The sequence below is a fragment of the Melampsora larici-populina genome (genome assembly GCF_000204055.1).
Source record: "Melampsora larici-populina 98AG31 unplaced genomic scaffold MELLAscaffold_9, whole genome shotgun sequence".
Taxonomy (NCBI): Eukaryota; Fungi; Basidiomycota; class Pucciniomycetes; order Pucciniales; family Melampsoraceae; genus Melampsora; species Melampsora laricis-populina.
In genome coordinates, this window is record NW_006768773.1 from 552,358 (window position 1) to 565,660 (window position 13,303).

Genomic DNA, 13,303 nt, shown 5'->3' on the forward strand with positions numbered 1-13,303 from the left:
AAGCCGTCACGAAACCCAACTTTCAGCACAACTCAGGGTGAATGAATGAGTCTTTTTTCCTTTCTTGTGTAGGTGCCACAAGGGTTTTTATATTTCATTTAGTTATCCTATATCCTATATGCCTTGTCTTCTTTTTGTACTTGTATCTTGATATGAGCTCATCCTACATACACGAGATCTGATGACTGTCTTCATCCAAATGTTTGTTATATCGTCTTTGTCAAAACGTACTGCTACATACACAAGATTTGCTGCTGTCTTCATCAAAACGTTTGTTATATCCACTTTTGTCTCGTACTGTGACTCGATGTTAGTTCCTTTACCTTATATTGTAAAGTTTGTTGTTTAGAAATTCAAAACGGAAATACAAGAAATGAATTTGTTTTGGGGTAGTTGTTAAAATCGAATTCGATTTTTGAAAGTGAAGATGTTGAGATATGACCAAAAGTCATTGATGAAAGTGGTCCGCCATGTCCTAAAGCACATATTCCAAAGAAGCAATTCTCCAAAAAGCATAATCTCCAGTGAGATTGAGTGGGTTTTGTCCTTGGGAGGAATAAAAAAACCCCGATTTTGACATGGAAGTAAATTTTTGAGGGTGAAGATGGGGAGATTTCGGAAAAGTTGATTAATAAAAGTTGTCGGGCGTATGACAAAGCATAGTTAACAAAGAAGCATTCACCCAAAATGCAACAACTTCAATGACTTTGGGTGATTTTTGTACGTGACAAACAGAAAATAGCACCTATTTTGAAATCGAAGTCACGTTTTGAAGGTGAAGATGTGGAGATATGAAACAATTTCATTAATGAAAGTTGTCCGTCGTGTCGTAAAGCACCTTTAACGAAGGACCATTCATCCAAAATACATCATCTTCAATGACTTTGGGTGGATTTTATACGTGAGCAAGATAAAATAGTACATTTTTTGATCTTGATTTTACATTTCCAAGGTGAAGATGTTGAGTTATGACAAAAAGTCAATAATGAAACATGTCCGGAGTGTAGGAAAGTACATTTACCAGAGAACCAAAGTGCCAAATTCCCACTTTTGGAATGTGATTGATGTTTTTAGACCAACTTTGTGGTCAAATTAGTATCAGGTTATAGCAACATGACTTGCGTGAAATTTCTCAAAAAAGACTTTACAAGGTTTTTGATACAAAATTTAGTACAAAATCTACTCTAACACACTGAAGATGTGGGAAAAACGGTGAATGGTCCTTTGGCAATTATGCTTTACCATACGCCCGACAACTTCCATTAATGACTTTTTGTCATATCTCCACATCTTCACCTTTGAAATGTAAAATCAAGATCAAAAAATGTAGGTTTTTCGTTTATTCGCGTACAAAAACCACCCAAAGTCATTGAAGATGATGATTTTTGGGTGAATGGTCCTTTGGTAAAGGTGCTTTACCATACGCCCGACAACTTTCATCAATGACTTTTTGTCATATTTCCACATCTTCACCTTCGAAATGTAAAATCAAGATCAAAAACTGTACTATTTTATCTTGCTCACGTATAAAATCCACCCAAAGTCATTGAAGATGATGTATTTTGGGTGAATGGTCCTTTGGAAACGGTGCTTTACGACACGACGGACAACTTTCATTAATGATTTTTTGTCATATCTCCACATCTTCACCTTTGAAATGTAAACTCAAGTTCAAAAACTGTACTATTTTATCTTGCTCACGTATAAAAACTAGCCAAAGACATTGAAGATGATGCTTTTTGGGTGATTGCTTCTTGGATAATTATGCTTTGCCATACGCCCGACAACTTTCATTAATCAACTTTTCCGAAATCTCCCCATCTTCACCCTCAAAAATCAAATTCGATTTCAAATTAGGTACTATTTTATCTTGCTCACGTCCAAAAACCACCTAAAGTCATTGAAGTTGATGCCTTTTGGGTGAATGCATGTTTGACCAAGGTGCTTTCCTGCGCCCCGGACAACTTTTGTTAATGACTTTGGGCCAAATATCATCATCTTCACCTTGGAAATGGACTCTCAAATCTCAAAAAGTGTACTATTTTCACTTACTCAAGCACCAAAAACAATTCACAAAATCTATGATAATATTGCCCAAAACCATTCATGATTATTTTATTTATAATCAAACATACAACATATACAATGTACAACAAGTAAAATAAGGAGAGTACAACACAAAAATACTAATTTTCCAACGCAACATTCTTCATCATGTTTAAGAGCATTCCTTCATCAAGCAAATTTTCCCAATCTGCCTCTTCAATATCAGATAAATCATCCAGAAGTGGGGGATTGATATTTGCCAGAGGCTGCTCTAACCGGTCATCAACCCTTAACGGTCCAAAGAGGTTTACAAAGTCCCCATCTGTCGTTGACGCACAATCTGATGCACGTAGATTATCAATACGATTGCATTGAGATTTCCATAATGTCATAAGTTCGAGATCACCCAACTGAGATGGAGTTCTCATGATTACCTCCATAGCATTCTGATCCCAATGGATGGTCAACATGCTGATTTTCACAAAGGCAGTATGAACCATACCTTTGACAACATCGATTCTGCTGCCGTTTGATAATGATTCAAGTGCTTCGTGTTGTATGAATTTATTGATAAACTCTGATTGAATTACCTCACCCGCATCATTGTCATCCGAATCTCTCAGATATGTGAGAATATTCCACAGACGCTGGTGCTCGTGTGTCAGCCATCGCATGGCTCTTCGTATTTCCCACCCAAGTCGTCGCACCTCCTCCTGACCGCGTTGTACCCTCGCCAACGCTCACATCCCCATCTGCGTGCCATGATCAACGGCCCAGGGCTCACTGGAGTGAGTAAAAACCCCGTCGTTCCAGAAAGGGTCGTCGGCCTCCATCTTGATCAAGTCCGTATATTCAACTGGAGGAGAGGTGGAGTGGTCGGGGTATAGAGTTTGAAACTCACGAGCCAGCATGTTATAATTGCCGAGGGTGCTTTTCATCGTGCGTGTTTGTTTTTGAATAGCGAGCATGATACGTTCTTTCTCATGTGTACCTAGAAGCCAGAAGGGTAGTCAGTTACATGTCTTGATCATATTTAAATCAAAACAAATGCTTACCAAGACGTGAACTTCCACCTACTCTGTTTTCAGGATCTAACGGTCTCTGTTCCGCCCGCAAAGATAGAAATCGACTCCAAACCTCAGTTTTGGCATACCAGACTTTCAAGAAACAATCCTGGCCAGCAGCTAATCAAGATCGTTGGAAGTTACATTATCAGTTTTGAATTATTGGTTTTCTTATTAAAGAATCCAATCTTACCAGAGAGGCTTGTCAAAGTATCTGAAAGACCAACTTTGCTACGCAGCTCAGTGATCTGAGTTGCTAGATCCTGGAATCTAGCTAGGCGATCAAAAGCTTGGAGTTCTAGGCCGGTGTGTTCATCCCTGAGTTGAAAAGCAACTTCAGTGTATTGAAATATTTGATCCGAGTAAACTGCTTAACCTCACCAAGTCTTATACATGAGATCTTGCAGGCACAGCAGCCTTCCCAGCTGGACCTTTTGTCGAATCTTGACCTCTTTCGACATTCTGAGGTTGTAACTTCTTTCAGATGCCCACTGGTCTCGGAAAAACTCGGGTGTATAAAGGTGTCCGGGTTGGTATCGATTAGCAACTTTGCACCACGTGTCTAGTGTACGCTGTGCCTCTTGTATCGTTTTTTTTGCGCTATTTAATCTCCGTAGTAGCCAGCTAGCCGAGCTCATTTGATTTCGATTAGTCAGGTATACACATCTTGCGGCAATCTGTTGGAGTCGGTGTAGCTGAGTTGAAGTCCGTAATCGAGCAATAAGAGGTGTTAGGTCCGACCACAAGCGCTCGAGTCCTTCACCATCTGATAGTCCCCAAAACTCCAGGAACCGTGGGTTGTAAGATAATTGACACCCCCACGTGTGGACATACACGTGGAACACCGATGTTCCTAACATTAGTCGACGTTGATATTCTGGTAATTTGTTTTGCTATCAGATATTGAGTAATCAGTATTAAAATAAAAACAAGTAAACACTCATACCACTTACTCACCTTTGTGATGTGCTTGTCAAGCACGCACCCAATATCGTATAGAACGGCCACCCTTAGATCAGGAAAGTCGTCCATTAGCGACTGCAGCAGGCTTAGAGGGTAATACATCCTGTTGGCGAATTTGGGTGGTGAAAATGTATAAGCAGGATGAATAAAGTGGTTGAAGTGATATGAATGAGAGAAAAAAACGTACTTTTCACCACTTTGATATATATTAGCCAGTAATAATGGTACATCATGCCTGCAGGACATGGCAAAAAGTCCTGTATCGTCGCATTGATCCCAAGTTGATTTACCCCGAGTATCATTCGCAGTCTTGTGCGCTTCACCACATGGATCCTAACCTTGAGTTTTAATCAGTCTTTGTGAATCCATCAATCGACTAATATGATTTGAATTAATGGCTTACATCTTCATCTGTGGCTGGAGCTGCTGGTCGTGGTAGTGCGGTGGTGGTTTCTTGTTTCGCAATTTCTGAAGGTCGCATGAATATGGCAGGGTATTGTGCTTCCTCCGAATTATCCTTGCTTGCCAATATATTATGTTGGTGCTGAAAATTCCCGTCCATGCATACAATAACATCAGGTTCTTCATCCGATACCTTGACTTCGTCTTTTGAAGGACCAAAGCAGCGGCTACATCGAGCAGCCCATTGATCAATGGTGGTAAGTTCCAGACCGTATTGAAGAATGCTGTTTGATAAGACAATAATGCGGCTGTAGAGATGGGTTGCGTTCGAGAATGGCTGAGTCAAGTCTCGTCGATTTCCTCAAGAAGCTCGAGCAAGTAGCGGCTTTTTGGATCTACGGTCGAGGAAGTTGCACCAACCGTTGATGAAGCTTGAACTCGGAGGCACTGACGTTTCCCAGACGGAGTGATAAGCTTGTACCAAAGGAATCGAGAAGGCTGTTCGTGGTTGCTGGGGAGATGATGGAAAGAAACCTTGATAAACAAGCTGGACCGCTTCGGGGAGGCATGAACAGAACCGAACTGGCTTCGACACTGACCGAGCTACATATGCAAATGACATCAGTATAAGTTGACACCCTTCAGTTATTCAGAAACTCACACATTACGTCAATTAGGTCCACGTTTCGATAGTGAAACTGCGACTCTCTGCACTTGCAGTCATCACTCACATCGTTGAGGTAGCATGCCTTGGTGGTCCAGTTCAAAGTTATGGTTTGAGACTGGAGATAGGCCGCAGTCATTTTATTTTTGATAGCTTCCCAGTTCTGTCGAAGATCTTCACGAGCTCGTGCGTATCGATATCCACGATGTTGAGAAATGAATTCCTCTATGCGGACAATGTGATCTGGACGCCGTAAACCACCGAATGGCATAAAATCACCATACTGTAACTCGTGATCATGTTCATCTAAATTTAAATCATTATCGAAATTATCATGAATTAAATTGGTTTTGTTTAAATTGACATCATTATCATCATTGTCATTGAGAGGGTGGATGGGACGACCAGCGAAAAAGCGTTTGCCTGCTTCGACTTGTTTGGCGAATTCGGCTTCTTCGGCTTCTTTATCAGCTTTCGTTACGCGTGTACGTTTAGTTGACTCCTTCTCATTAGATTCGTTCGAACATAGTTGTTTTCGGTTTTGTCCCATGTTGCAAGTTTGGGGAATAGTTAAGAGGGATGACGTTGACGAGTTTTTGTGGATTGGTAGTGAACTTGAGTCGAGGGGTGAGTGGGGACTTGTGAGGAATAGGGTGTGTATGTGTATGTAAATGTAGTGTAATCTCAGATGAATCGAGATGAAATCAGATGAACACCTTACCTGCTCATAGCAGCCCCGACATCCACTTTAACTACTGCTATGAAAGGCGCAACACAGTACGTAGAGGTGACATAAATCTCATTCATCCTCATCTACAATATGACTGATGTTTGGATGTGAAAGATTTACATGAAGATTTCCAGGTGGGATTTTCCAGTTTTTTCAGGATGTGCACCCTTTCATTGAAAAAAAAAAATACATTAGTATCTATTGCAGTGCACTCAAAAACATTAAAACTAGTCATTTCTTTCACTAAATCAACCATATGAACTGAAAAATGTAATCAGAAGTATAAGATACGATTTAATTTCATAAGACTATCACCAGATGAATCTTGTAAAAATCTTCAACTAACTTATCTTCTCAACAACAACAACAAAGAAAAAACTTAATACTCAATCAATCTTACTCAAGAAAAAAAAATTACATCTTTATTGATAACTACAACCTATTCCAAAGTAAAATAGTATACCTATATCTTTCCCAAGATTGTAAGGAAAAAAAGTTGACTACATGATTTGGAATTTATTGGTTTGATTAACAATCTTCAAGATCTTTATGAAGTGTTGTAGGTGAATGATCAATGAGGTAGTTGACTTGGAAGTGATAAAACTAATTTCCAACTTGCGATTGATTCACCATCAAATCATCCAAAGTTAAACCTTGAATACCTTTTTGAATTCAACTTTGAAGTGATATTGAAAGAAGTACGACCAACGAATCTGAACTTGTTTTCGTTTTTTTGATAAACTTCATTGTAAACTTTACTTTCGTTTCTTAAGTTGACTTCTTCGTCTATTTGAATTCAAATCCCAAAAAAAAATCCAAAATCATGATCAATCATTTTGAAAGACGAAGAAATCAAACAAAAAATCATTTACCCTTCTCCTTTCTTAGGTGGTCCCTTTCCTCTTTTCTTATTATATGCAACCCGATCCAATCTAAAAACAATCCAAACCCCGAACCAAAAAAAAGAAACCCATTTTTCAATCAATCAAAAAAACCCCACTTCCTAATCAAAAACTTTCTAAAACAAATATATATATTGTATGAATCCATTACCTTTTTTCTTCTCTTAAATCAGGTAATTTCCAATACTCTAAATCTCTACCAGTAATTCCTTCAGCTTTAGCAGTGTTTAAAAAAATCAAATTAGTTTCTTTCCAATTCACCGGTCTAATAGGTGGATAATATGATCTCATCAAATGTCCTTTTAATTTTCGATTTAAATATTTTTCTCCTATACGTAATTCATGTGGATTATATGTAGTTTGAAAAATTTCACTTTGTAATTTGTTTAATGATAATAATCTTAATCGATTGGCTATTAATGAGATGTTCATTTTTCTTGGATTTGATTGAGTTTTTCTTTTTTAAAAAAATATCTGATTGATTGATTGATCGACTTTTTTCTTTTGTTTTTGTTGGTTTAGGTGTGGGATTCGGTGTTCCGGAAGATCTATCGAGTTCATTGGTGGTTGACCTCTTCCAGATACCCCGCCGGGTCTTCTCTTCGGGATTAGTCAGCACTACCGGGTCGAGCCTCGGGCTTTTGGTCAGACATGGTCGCACGCTGCCACGCATTTAGTTTCTGCAGCACATCATGCACGCATCTGGCCTTGCAGCATATCACGCACTCGGTATTTACAGAGCTCGGTGCCATGTTCCAGTTGTATGTACCTCCTTGTTTTACCTCACATCACGTGCTGTTCAGCATGAGGCATACCCACGTCACAAGCCTCCACATGTCCGCCACATGAGGGACTGGGCGAAGCGCTGCAAAAATCCAATTCAACCGTAGTTGAAATACTATCGCAAGCAATCCAGCCCCTGTTGAATCAATATCAAAATTCCCTATTTTTATTAGTCAACTTCATGAGACTAAAAAAAATAGGGTGGCGCATAGCCGGTTGCCATCATCTGATGGGCTCTCCAATCCAAAACTTCCTACTCCTCAGCCACAAGCCTTAGGCTGACCGCATCAGGATTGCCTGATATACCTTTCACAGATAAGGCTGTGGCCCTGAGCTCTCCGGTGGTGGTGCCCACGGGGGAGCCCAAAAAGGAAGTTTGTACCTTTGGGTTGGGGTCCTCATGAAGAACCCCTTGCGAGATAGACGTTGGAACATCCTATAGAAGTTGAGCAAGCAATCGGGTCTGTGGGAATATGGCCTTGGGAATGAACCCGGACTCAGCTTTGTCATCCCAATGAGATTTTGAACGGGGCACTTGGACATGCGAAAGGTCAGTGATATGTTCCTCCTGTTTAAATCTCTTCGGACAACTTCCTTGCTATACTTGCGCTAATTCAGGTGGCAAAATCCTGTGCTCGTCCGAACTTCGCCCAGTCCCTATGATCAAGCGTGGAGGGGGACAGGTCGCTCAAAATGTAGAAATTGTGTTGTCAGCCATTACATAAGAGGTAGCACATCACACTTTGTGGGCGCTAGAATGAGCTGTGGACACCTCGACCAAATGGCAGCAGATCCCTATAGATGGGAGGTCACACTGAGTTGGCGCAATCAACCGCAATCAATGGTACAGATAACAAGTCATTAATAGAATCACATTTCGCTAATGCGCTCCTAGTAGTTAGTCAAGACAACGTGCAAGTATCAAAGCACCAATTGAATAGCTTCAAGTCTTTACGGTTCGAAAAGATGTGGGGGGTCAGCAGTAATTGAGCATGAGTACAATGACCGAAATGAAAGATCATGATCACCATTCAAACGCAAAGAGAAAATACATTTCGTGGATTCAGACAAAGAACAAAATTGAAAGTAACAGGGCCGCAGGTATGAGGAAGCACGATTGATTTTCTAGAGTCTCATAAAACAAGTCTTGACGACGTGATCTCCATGCACCTCGGACGCACAAAGATGAATGTGCGAGAAAAACTGTCAGATACTTGACGTAGGGTGTTCGATTCTAAGAAGCAATGTACACGTCAGGACAAGTGAGAACAGATATGAGCTAGTGAGATGGCTCACTTTCTGCGGACACGAGAGCATCGTTGCACGCTTATTCCTTGGCTTTCTGGTAGTCTTCCATCTGATAAATAAACCAAATAAGTATCACTATGCATGGCGAGCGACGACACGGCGACAGACCTCAGCGTCCAAATCAGCGGCAGATTTTGGTGGTTGCTTGTTGTTTTTGCCTCGTGGCTTGCCTCCGGTTCGACGTGGCTGACCGGCAGCGGGAGCAGCTTGCCTAATTTCATTAATCGCAAGGTGACCCAGTAGCGTAGTGTATTGATGTACCAGGTGTGATTTGAGTAGGTAGGAATGCAATATTGACAAAAGCGGATTCAAGAAACAGAGCAGTTGTAGTAAGTATCGACCCGAAGGTATGGGCAATGGCTTTGAGGACGAGAATCTCCCCCAATCCGACAATGATCACAAAGAGTTTCCCAAGAACTAGGAAACGGTGTGGGTTTCAATTGTAAAATATTGAGATCTTAATCACCTGACGGAAACAGCTGGCTTAGGAGCAGGAGCCACGCGAGTTGACAAAGGCGGAGGTGGAATGCGAGCAGGGTCGAGGATGATTTCTACTTTCATGGGTCGATCTAAAACGTACAATGATGTGAAGTATATGAAGGTTTGAGGGTACGAGTCGTGTTGTGAAATTTGGTAGAGATGAGGTGATGCAAGAGGGGTCAAGGTCTATCAGTACACTGATTTTGTTCAGGTCCAAGTGGTAGCGCGCCAGCGAAAGCGGAAAGGTAGGGGTGCGCCGGTAGTCATGATTTTCTTCGCAGCTATCGAACAATCGACAAAAAGACCTTTCTTCAAGCTTCTGACCCTCGGTCAAAATAACGCTTGCCCTTGAGCTTGAACAAAAGTCGCACGTAGCAACAAGTTGTTGGACAACGGATAGCCAGTGAGTCGTCATAGGTACAATGCGCTGGCTAGTCCGTGCGTGAATATCATTGAGCGATGAGCCAAGGCCAGTGAGGCACAAGTCTTCGTGGCATCAATATGACTATCAGATCGGCGAGAACCATGAGGCTGGACCGATATCACGTGGGTTCTAAGACTCTGGTAGGCTAGTGTCAATGGCCTGATGGAAGCATGCGGGCGGGCGGATAAAAACTCCTCCAATGAGGCGAGCAAGGAAACTGAAAGGCCTATGCAGAAACCTCAGCACAGAAATATCTAAAAGAGAAAAAGAACGAACTCTGGTCGATAAGGCGCTGGACAAAAGGGAAAGATGTATGGTCAGTGATGAGGATCTAGAAGAGAAACAACGAAAGTAGGAAGAGACCTTGTTGTACTGTTGAAACGCCTTTGTGGCATCGTCATTTCTCTTGAATTCGACTTGGGCCGTGCCTTTTGATTGACCTCGATTATCATAGCTGAGGGCAACTTTCATCACTGGACCGACAGTAGTAGAGAAAAGTTCTCGGATTTGATTCTCAGTCACATCTGTAGGCAAGTTCGACACGATGATCTTGCTGCCTTGACCCATTTGAGCGGGAAGCTGAAGGATCTTGGCCGCAGGGGCCGCCATCGCGACAGGTTGGGGTCGAGTGGTAGTGCGACCGTGTCGACTTCGAGTTTAAGGTGAAGACATAAAAATGAGTACGAACGAGAGAAATAGGGAATGATAGGATAGATATTCAAAGCTTACATGGGCCCGGTGGTATGGTTAGCTTTACCACCGCGACGAGCGACAGCTGCCGGACGGCGTTGCTTGCGTTTTTCAGAGATGCTACAGAGGAGAAGATAAGAGATGTCAACAAAAGGAGAACACGAGAGGAGGGGCGAGATAAGATAAGACCCACATGTCGTCTAATGGGCGATCAAGATTCATGGCAGACATATTTATGATGTTCGAAGTGGAAAAGGGCGATTGTTAAATGGAGGATTGAATAGGTGGAAGAAAGTGATTGAAGTGAGAAGAGTTCAAGTGGAGATGGTTTGAGAGCAAGAGACAAGTTTTTATTTCTGTGATCGATCGAATGGAAGTGGGAGAAAGGAAAGTTTGAATTTAAACGAAAGGGAATTGGAAATCGAAACAAGGGGACAAGACAGGACAAGACTCAAGAGGGCACAGCTCAAATTCAAAACTCAATCACATACAGCTTAACCCTAAGTAATACACTTTCTGACCTCAACTCACAAAAGGAAGAGCTTTAAACTTTGCTAAGTCCCAAAATTTAAATACATAGTGGTTTGGTGTGTTAGGTACTTAATCCTACAGGCCTTAATGTTACATATGCATCGGGACTCGGTCGTGCATGCATAGCTTGGGTACCAGCGATGTCATTCTTGTGGCTCACAGTGTTCATCTGGCAAACGCGGCCATGTCCGCTCTAAAAAAACGGCTTTCGACGTACAGCTGTTCCAACAAAGATTGATTTTTTTGAAAATCTCGCCAATGTGCAAAACCCGGGTTTTGTCCCTCACTTGATTTTGTCTCTCCGCTAATTGGAAGAATACAGGAAATAATAAACCTGTAATCAAGTTTTGTCTTTGGTTTTAGCCGCTGCGGAGACAACTTTCTCCAAAAAACAGTTGTCAACCTTTCTTGGAACCGCTGTAATAGCATCTGTCTTGATCAGAAAAGAAGCAAGAAGAAAATGAGATATCATGATAATTTTGATTTTAGATCGAGAAAAATTCAATCACTTGTTTATTTGAGGTCTTATTCAATTGTTCAATGATTGGATACCGAATTGAATTGATTGGATCGATTTTGTTCATAGCCATCATCTTGACCAAATGGCTTGAAGATGTAGACCAATTTTCCAAAGGAAAGATCTCATGTTTACAAGTGCTTGCAAATTCGGATGTTTAGATGGAGAACAGAAAAAGAATGATAAGATGGAAAAGAATGCTCAAGGATTTGATCTTAAGATATAATTTTGATGATTCTGACATTCAATCACCTGGTGTTGAATTTCTTGTGAGATTTGTCATTGAATGCAAGGTTGTGTACTTTTTCTTAAAAAATGAATCTTCTGATGAGGTACCCTCTTACAATGAGTTTGATCAATCCCTTCAGTTTTCAAATGTTTGCTTATCCAAGAATTTTGGCAGATGATCATTATTGAATATTTGGGTCAATTTTGAAGACGTGAAAAATGGATTTACACACTTGAAGGAAGCATAGAGTATCAAAAGTCAAGAGGAGATAATCCAGCTAGAATTTGAGTATTGGAAAACCCTGTTCAATTACAAAGCTCCATGTTTTGTTTTGGGATAGGCAGCAAAGAGCCTGCTACCCACGCCATAGATTTATTCAAAAGCATTCAATTCATATAATTGGGTAGATCCTCTGAGATTGAACGCATCAGCTGGCGCCTGAAGCATAAGCACTTACCATAATAACCACTATCAATTCAAACACTATTTCAGTATGTTCCTGCGGAATCTGGTAAAAATTGTTGTCCTTTTTCTTTGTTGCTCATATGTCACCATGCTATCAATTTTGTGTACCTCTCTTCATGAGCCTTCAGTGCTGGGCTGTGCAAATCATGCCATTTCCTCATCAGCATCAGTTTGCTGAGGACTGCTGAGGATGTATCTCCAAATCACCTCAGAACTGAATTGTGGAGTAAACCAACCGGCATGTTCCATCATTTCATCCTTTTGATGGTCCTCAAAAGACCAACCGTGTAAAAATTATCAATACTTCCTCCAAATATAAAATGATGATTGGGGATGTTGCAAGACAAATCCAATCAACATCCAATCTACCTCAGTTACCCAAATTACCTGAATGCATAGCACAGAGGACTTCCGGTCCTGCTCAATCCATGTCCTCCATGCCAATCAAAATCAAAGAATTGATTGTCTACTGGCTTGATTGTCTTCCATAACGTAGGAGTATTGAAAGTGGCCATAGAGCTTCAGAATTACAGCAGCAATCTCAACATCAGCATAAGTTTGGTGACCATGATTGTAGCTTCTTTTTGCTGAGCTTGAGGGAAGGAAGCAAGTGGCTTGACTGATTATGAACAGGTGACATCTGAGTTGAGTACAAAGAATGGTGAATCATCTTTTCCAAGAATTTCTTTTGCAAGAGCATGCCCCTTAGTTAAAGAAGATCATCAAAAGTAGGTTTTTGTCAGTTGCCAATTCAAATGCAACTGGTCATCAAGAAAATATTTCACATAGTAGTGTTTATAATGGCTCAGTTTCAACACTCAAAGTGATTAGAATTCCATATTTCTTGTCTGTATCTTTCAAAACAGTCACCTTCACCTCAGGACAATACTTTGCAGCCAAAACAATTTCAACTGAACCACCCTTAAAATGATTCAAAGTAAAATTGAAGATAAGAATGATGATATTGAGAATCTGAAAATGACATGGATAAAAACGGGGCCTACGGTCACTGTGGTTTTGATCTGATGAAGGATTTGATGTCTGCAGATATAGTAGAAGTGCTGAAATGATACAGAAGGTAAGCAGTGTTGGGACTGTTTTGCTC

General features: G+C 40.9%; 3 protein-coding genes across 3 annotated transcripts; all 3 read right to left on the bottom strand.

The window, feature by feature from the left end:
* Positions 1-2,186: 2,186 nt before the first annotated feature.
* MELLADRAFT_96308 (uncharacterized protein) lies at positions 2,187-5,689 on the bottom strand (the record flags this gene model as incomplete). The annotated part of the gene is made up of 12 exons (XM_007407596.1): positions 2,187-2,593; positions 2,642-2,785; positions 2,948-3,037; positions 3,102-3,230; positions 3,304-3,444; positions 3,492-3,672; positions 3,773-4,003; positions 4,068-4,119; positions 4,261-4,406; positions 4,477-4,835; positions 4,896-4,986; positions 5,207-5,689. 12 exons carry the CDS (start codon positions 5,687-5,689, stop codon positions 2,187-2,189), a joined length of 2,454 nt encoding a protein of 817 aa, XP_007407658.1.
* Positions 5,690-6,918: 1,229 nt separating this feature from the next.
* Positions 6,919-7,203, bottom strand: MELLADRAFT_96309 (uncharacterized protein; the record flags this gene model as incomplete). The annotated part of the gene is made up of 1 exon (XM_007407595.1): positions 6,919-7,203. One exon carries the CDS (start codon positions 7,201-7,203, stop codon positions 6,919-6,921), a length of 285 nt encoding a protein of 94 aa, XP_007407657.1.
* A 1,194-nt stretch (positions 7,204-8,397) lies between these two features.
* On the bottom strand, positions 8,398-10,878 carry MELLADRAFT_71269 (uncharacterized protein; the record flags this gene model as incomplete). Its single annotated transcript, XM_007407594.1, has 8 exons — positions 8,398-8,788; positions 8,851-8,911; positions 8,971-9,073; positions 9,329-9,431; positions 10,043-10,058; positions 10,130-10,415; positions 10,496-10,576; positions 10,650-10,878. The coding sequence occupies 7 exons, from the start codon at positions 10,685-10,687 to the stop codon at positions 8,882-8,884; spliced, it is 657 nt and encodes a 218-aa protein (XP_007407656.1).
* Positions 10,879-13,303: the final 2,425 nt, after the last annotated feature.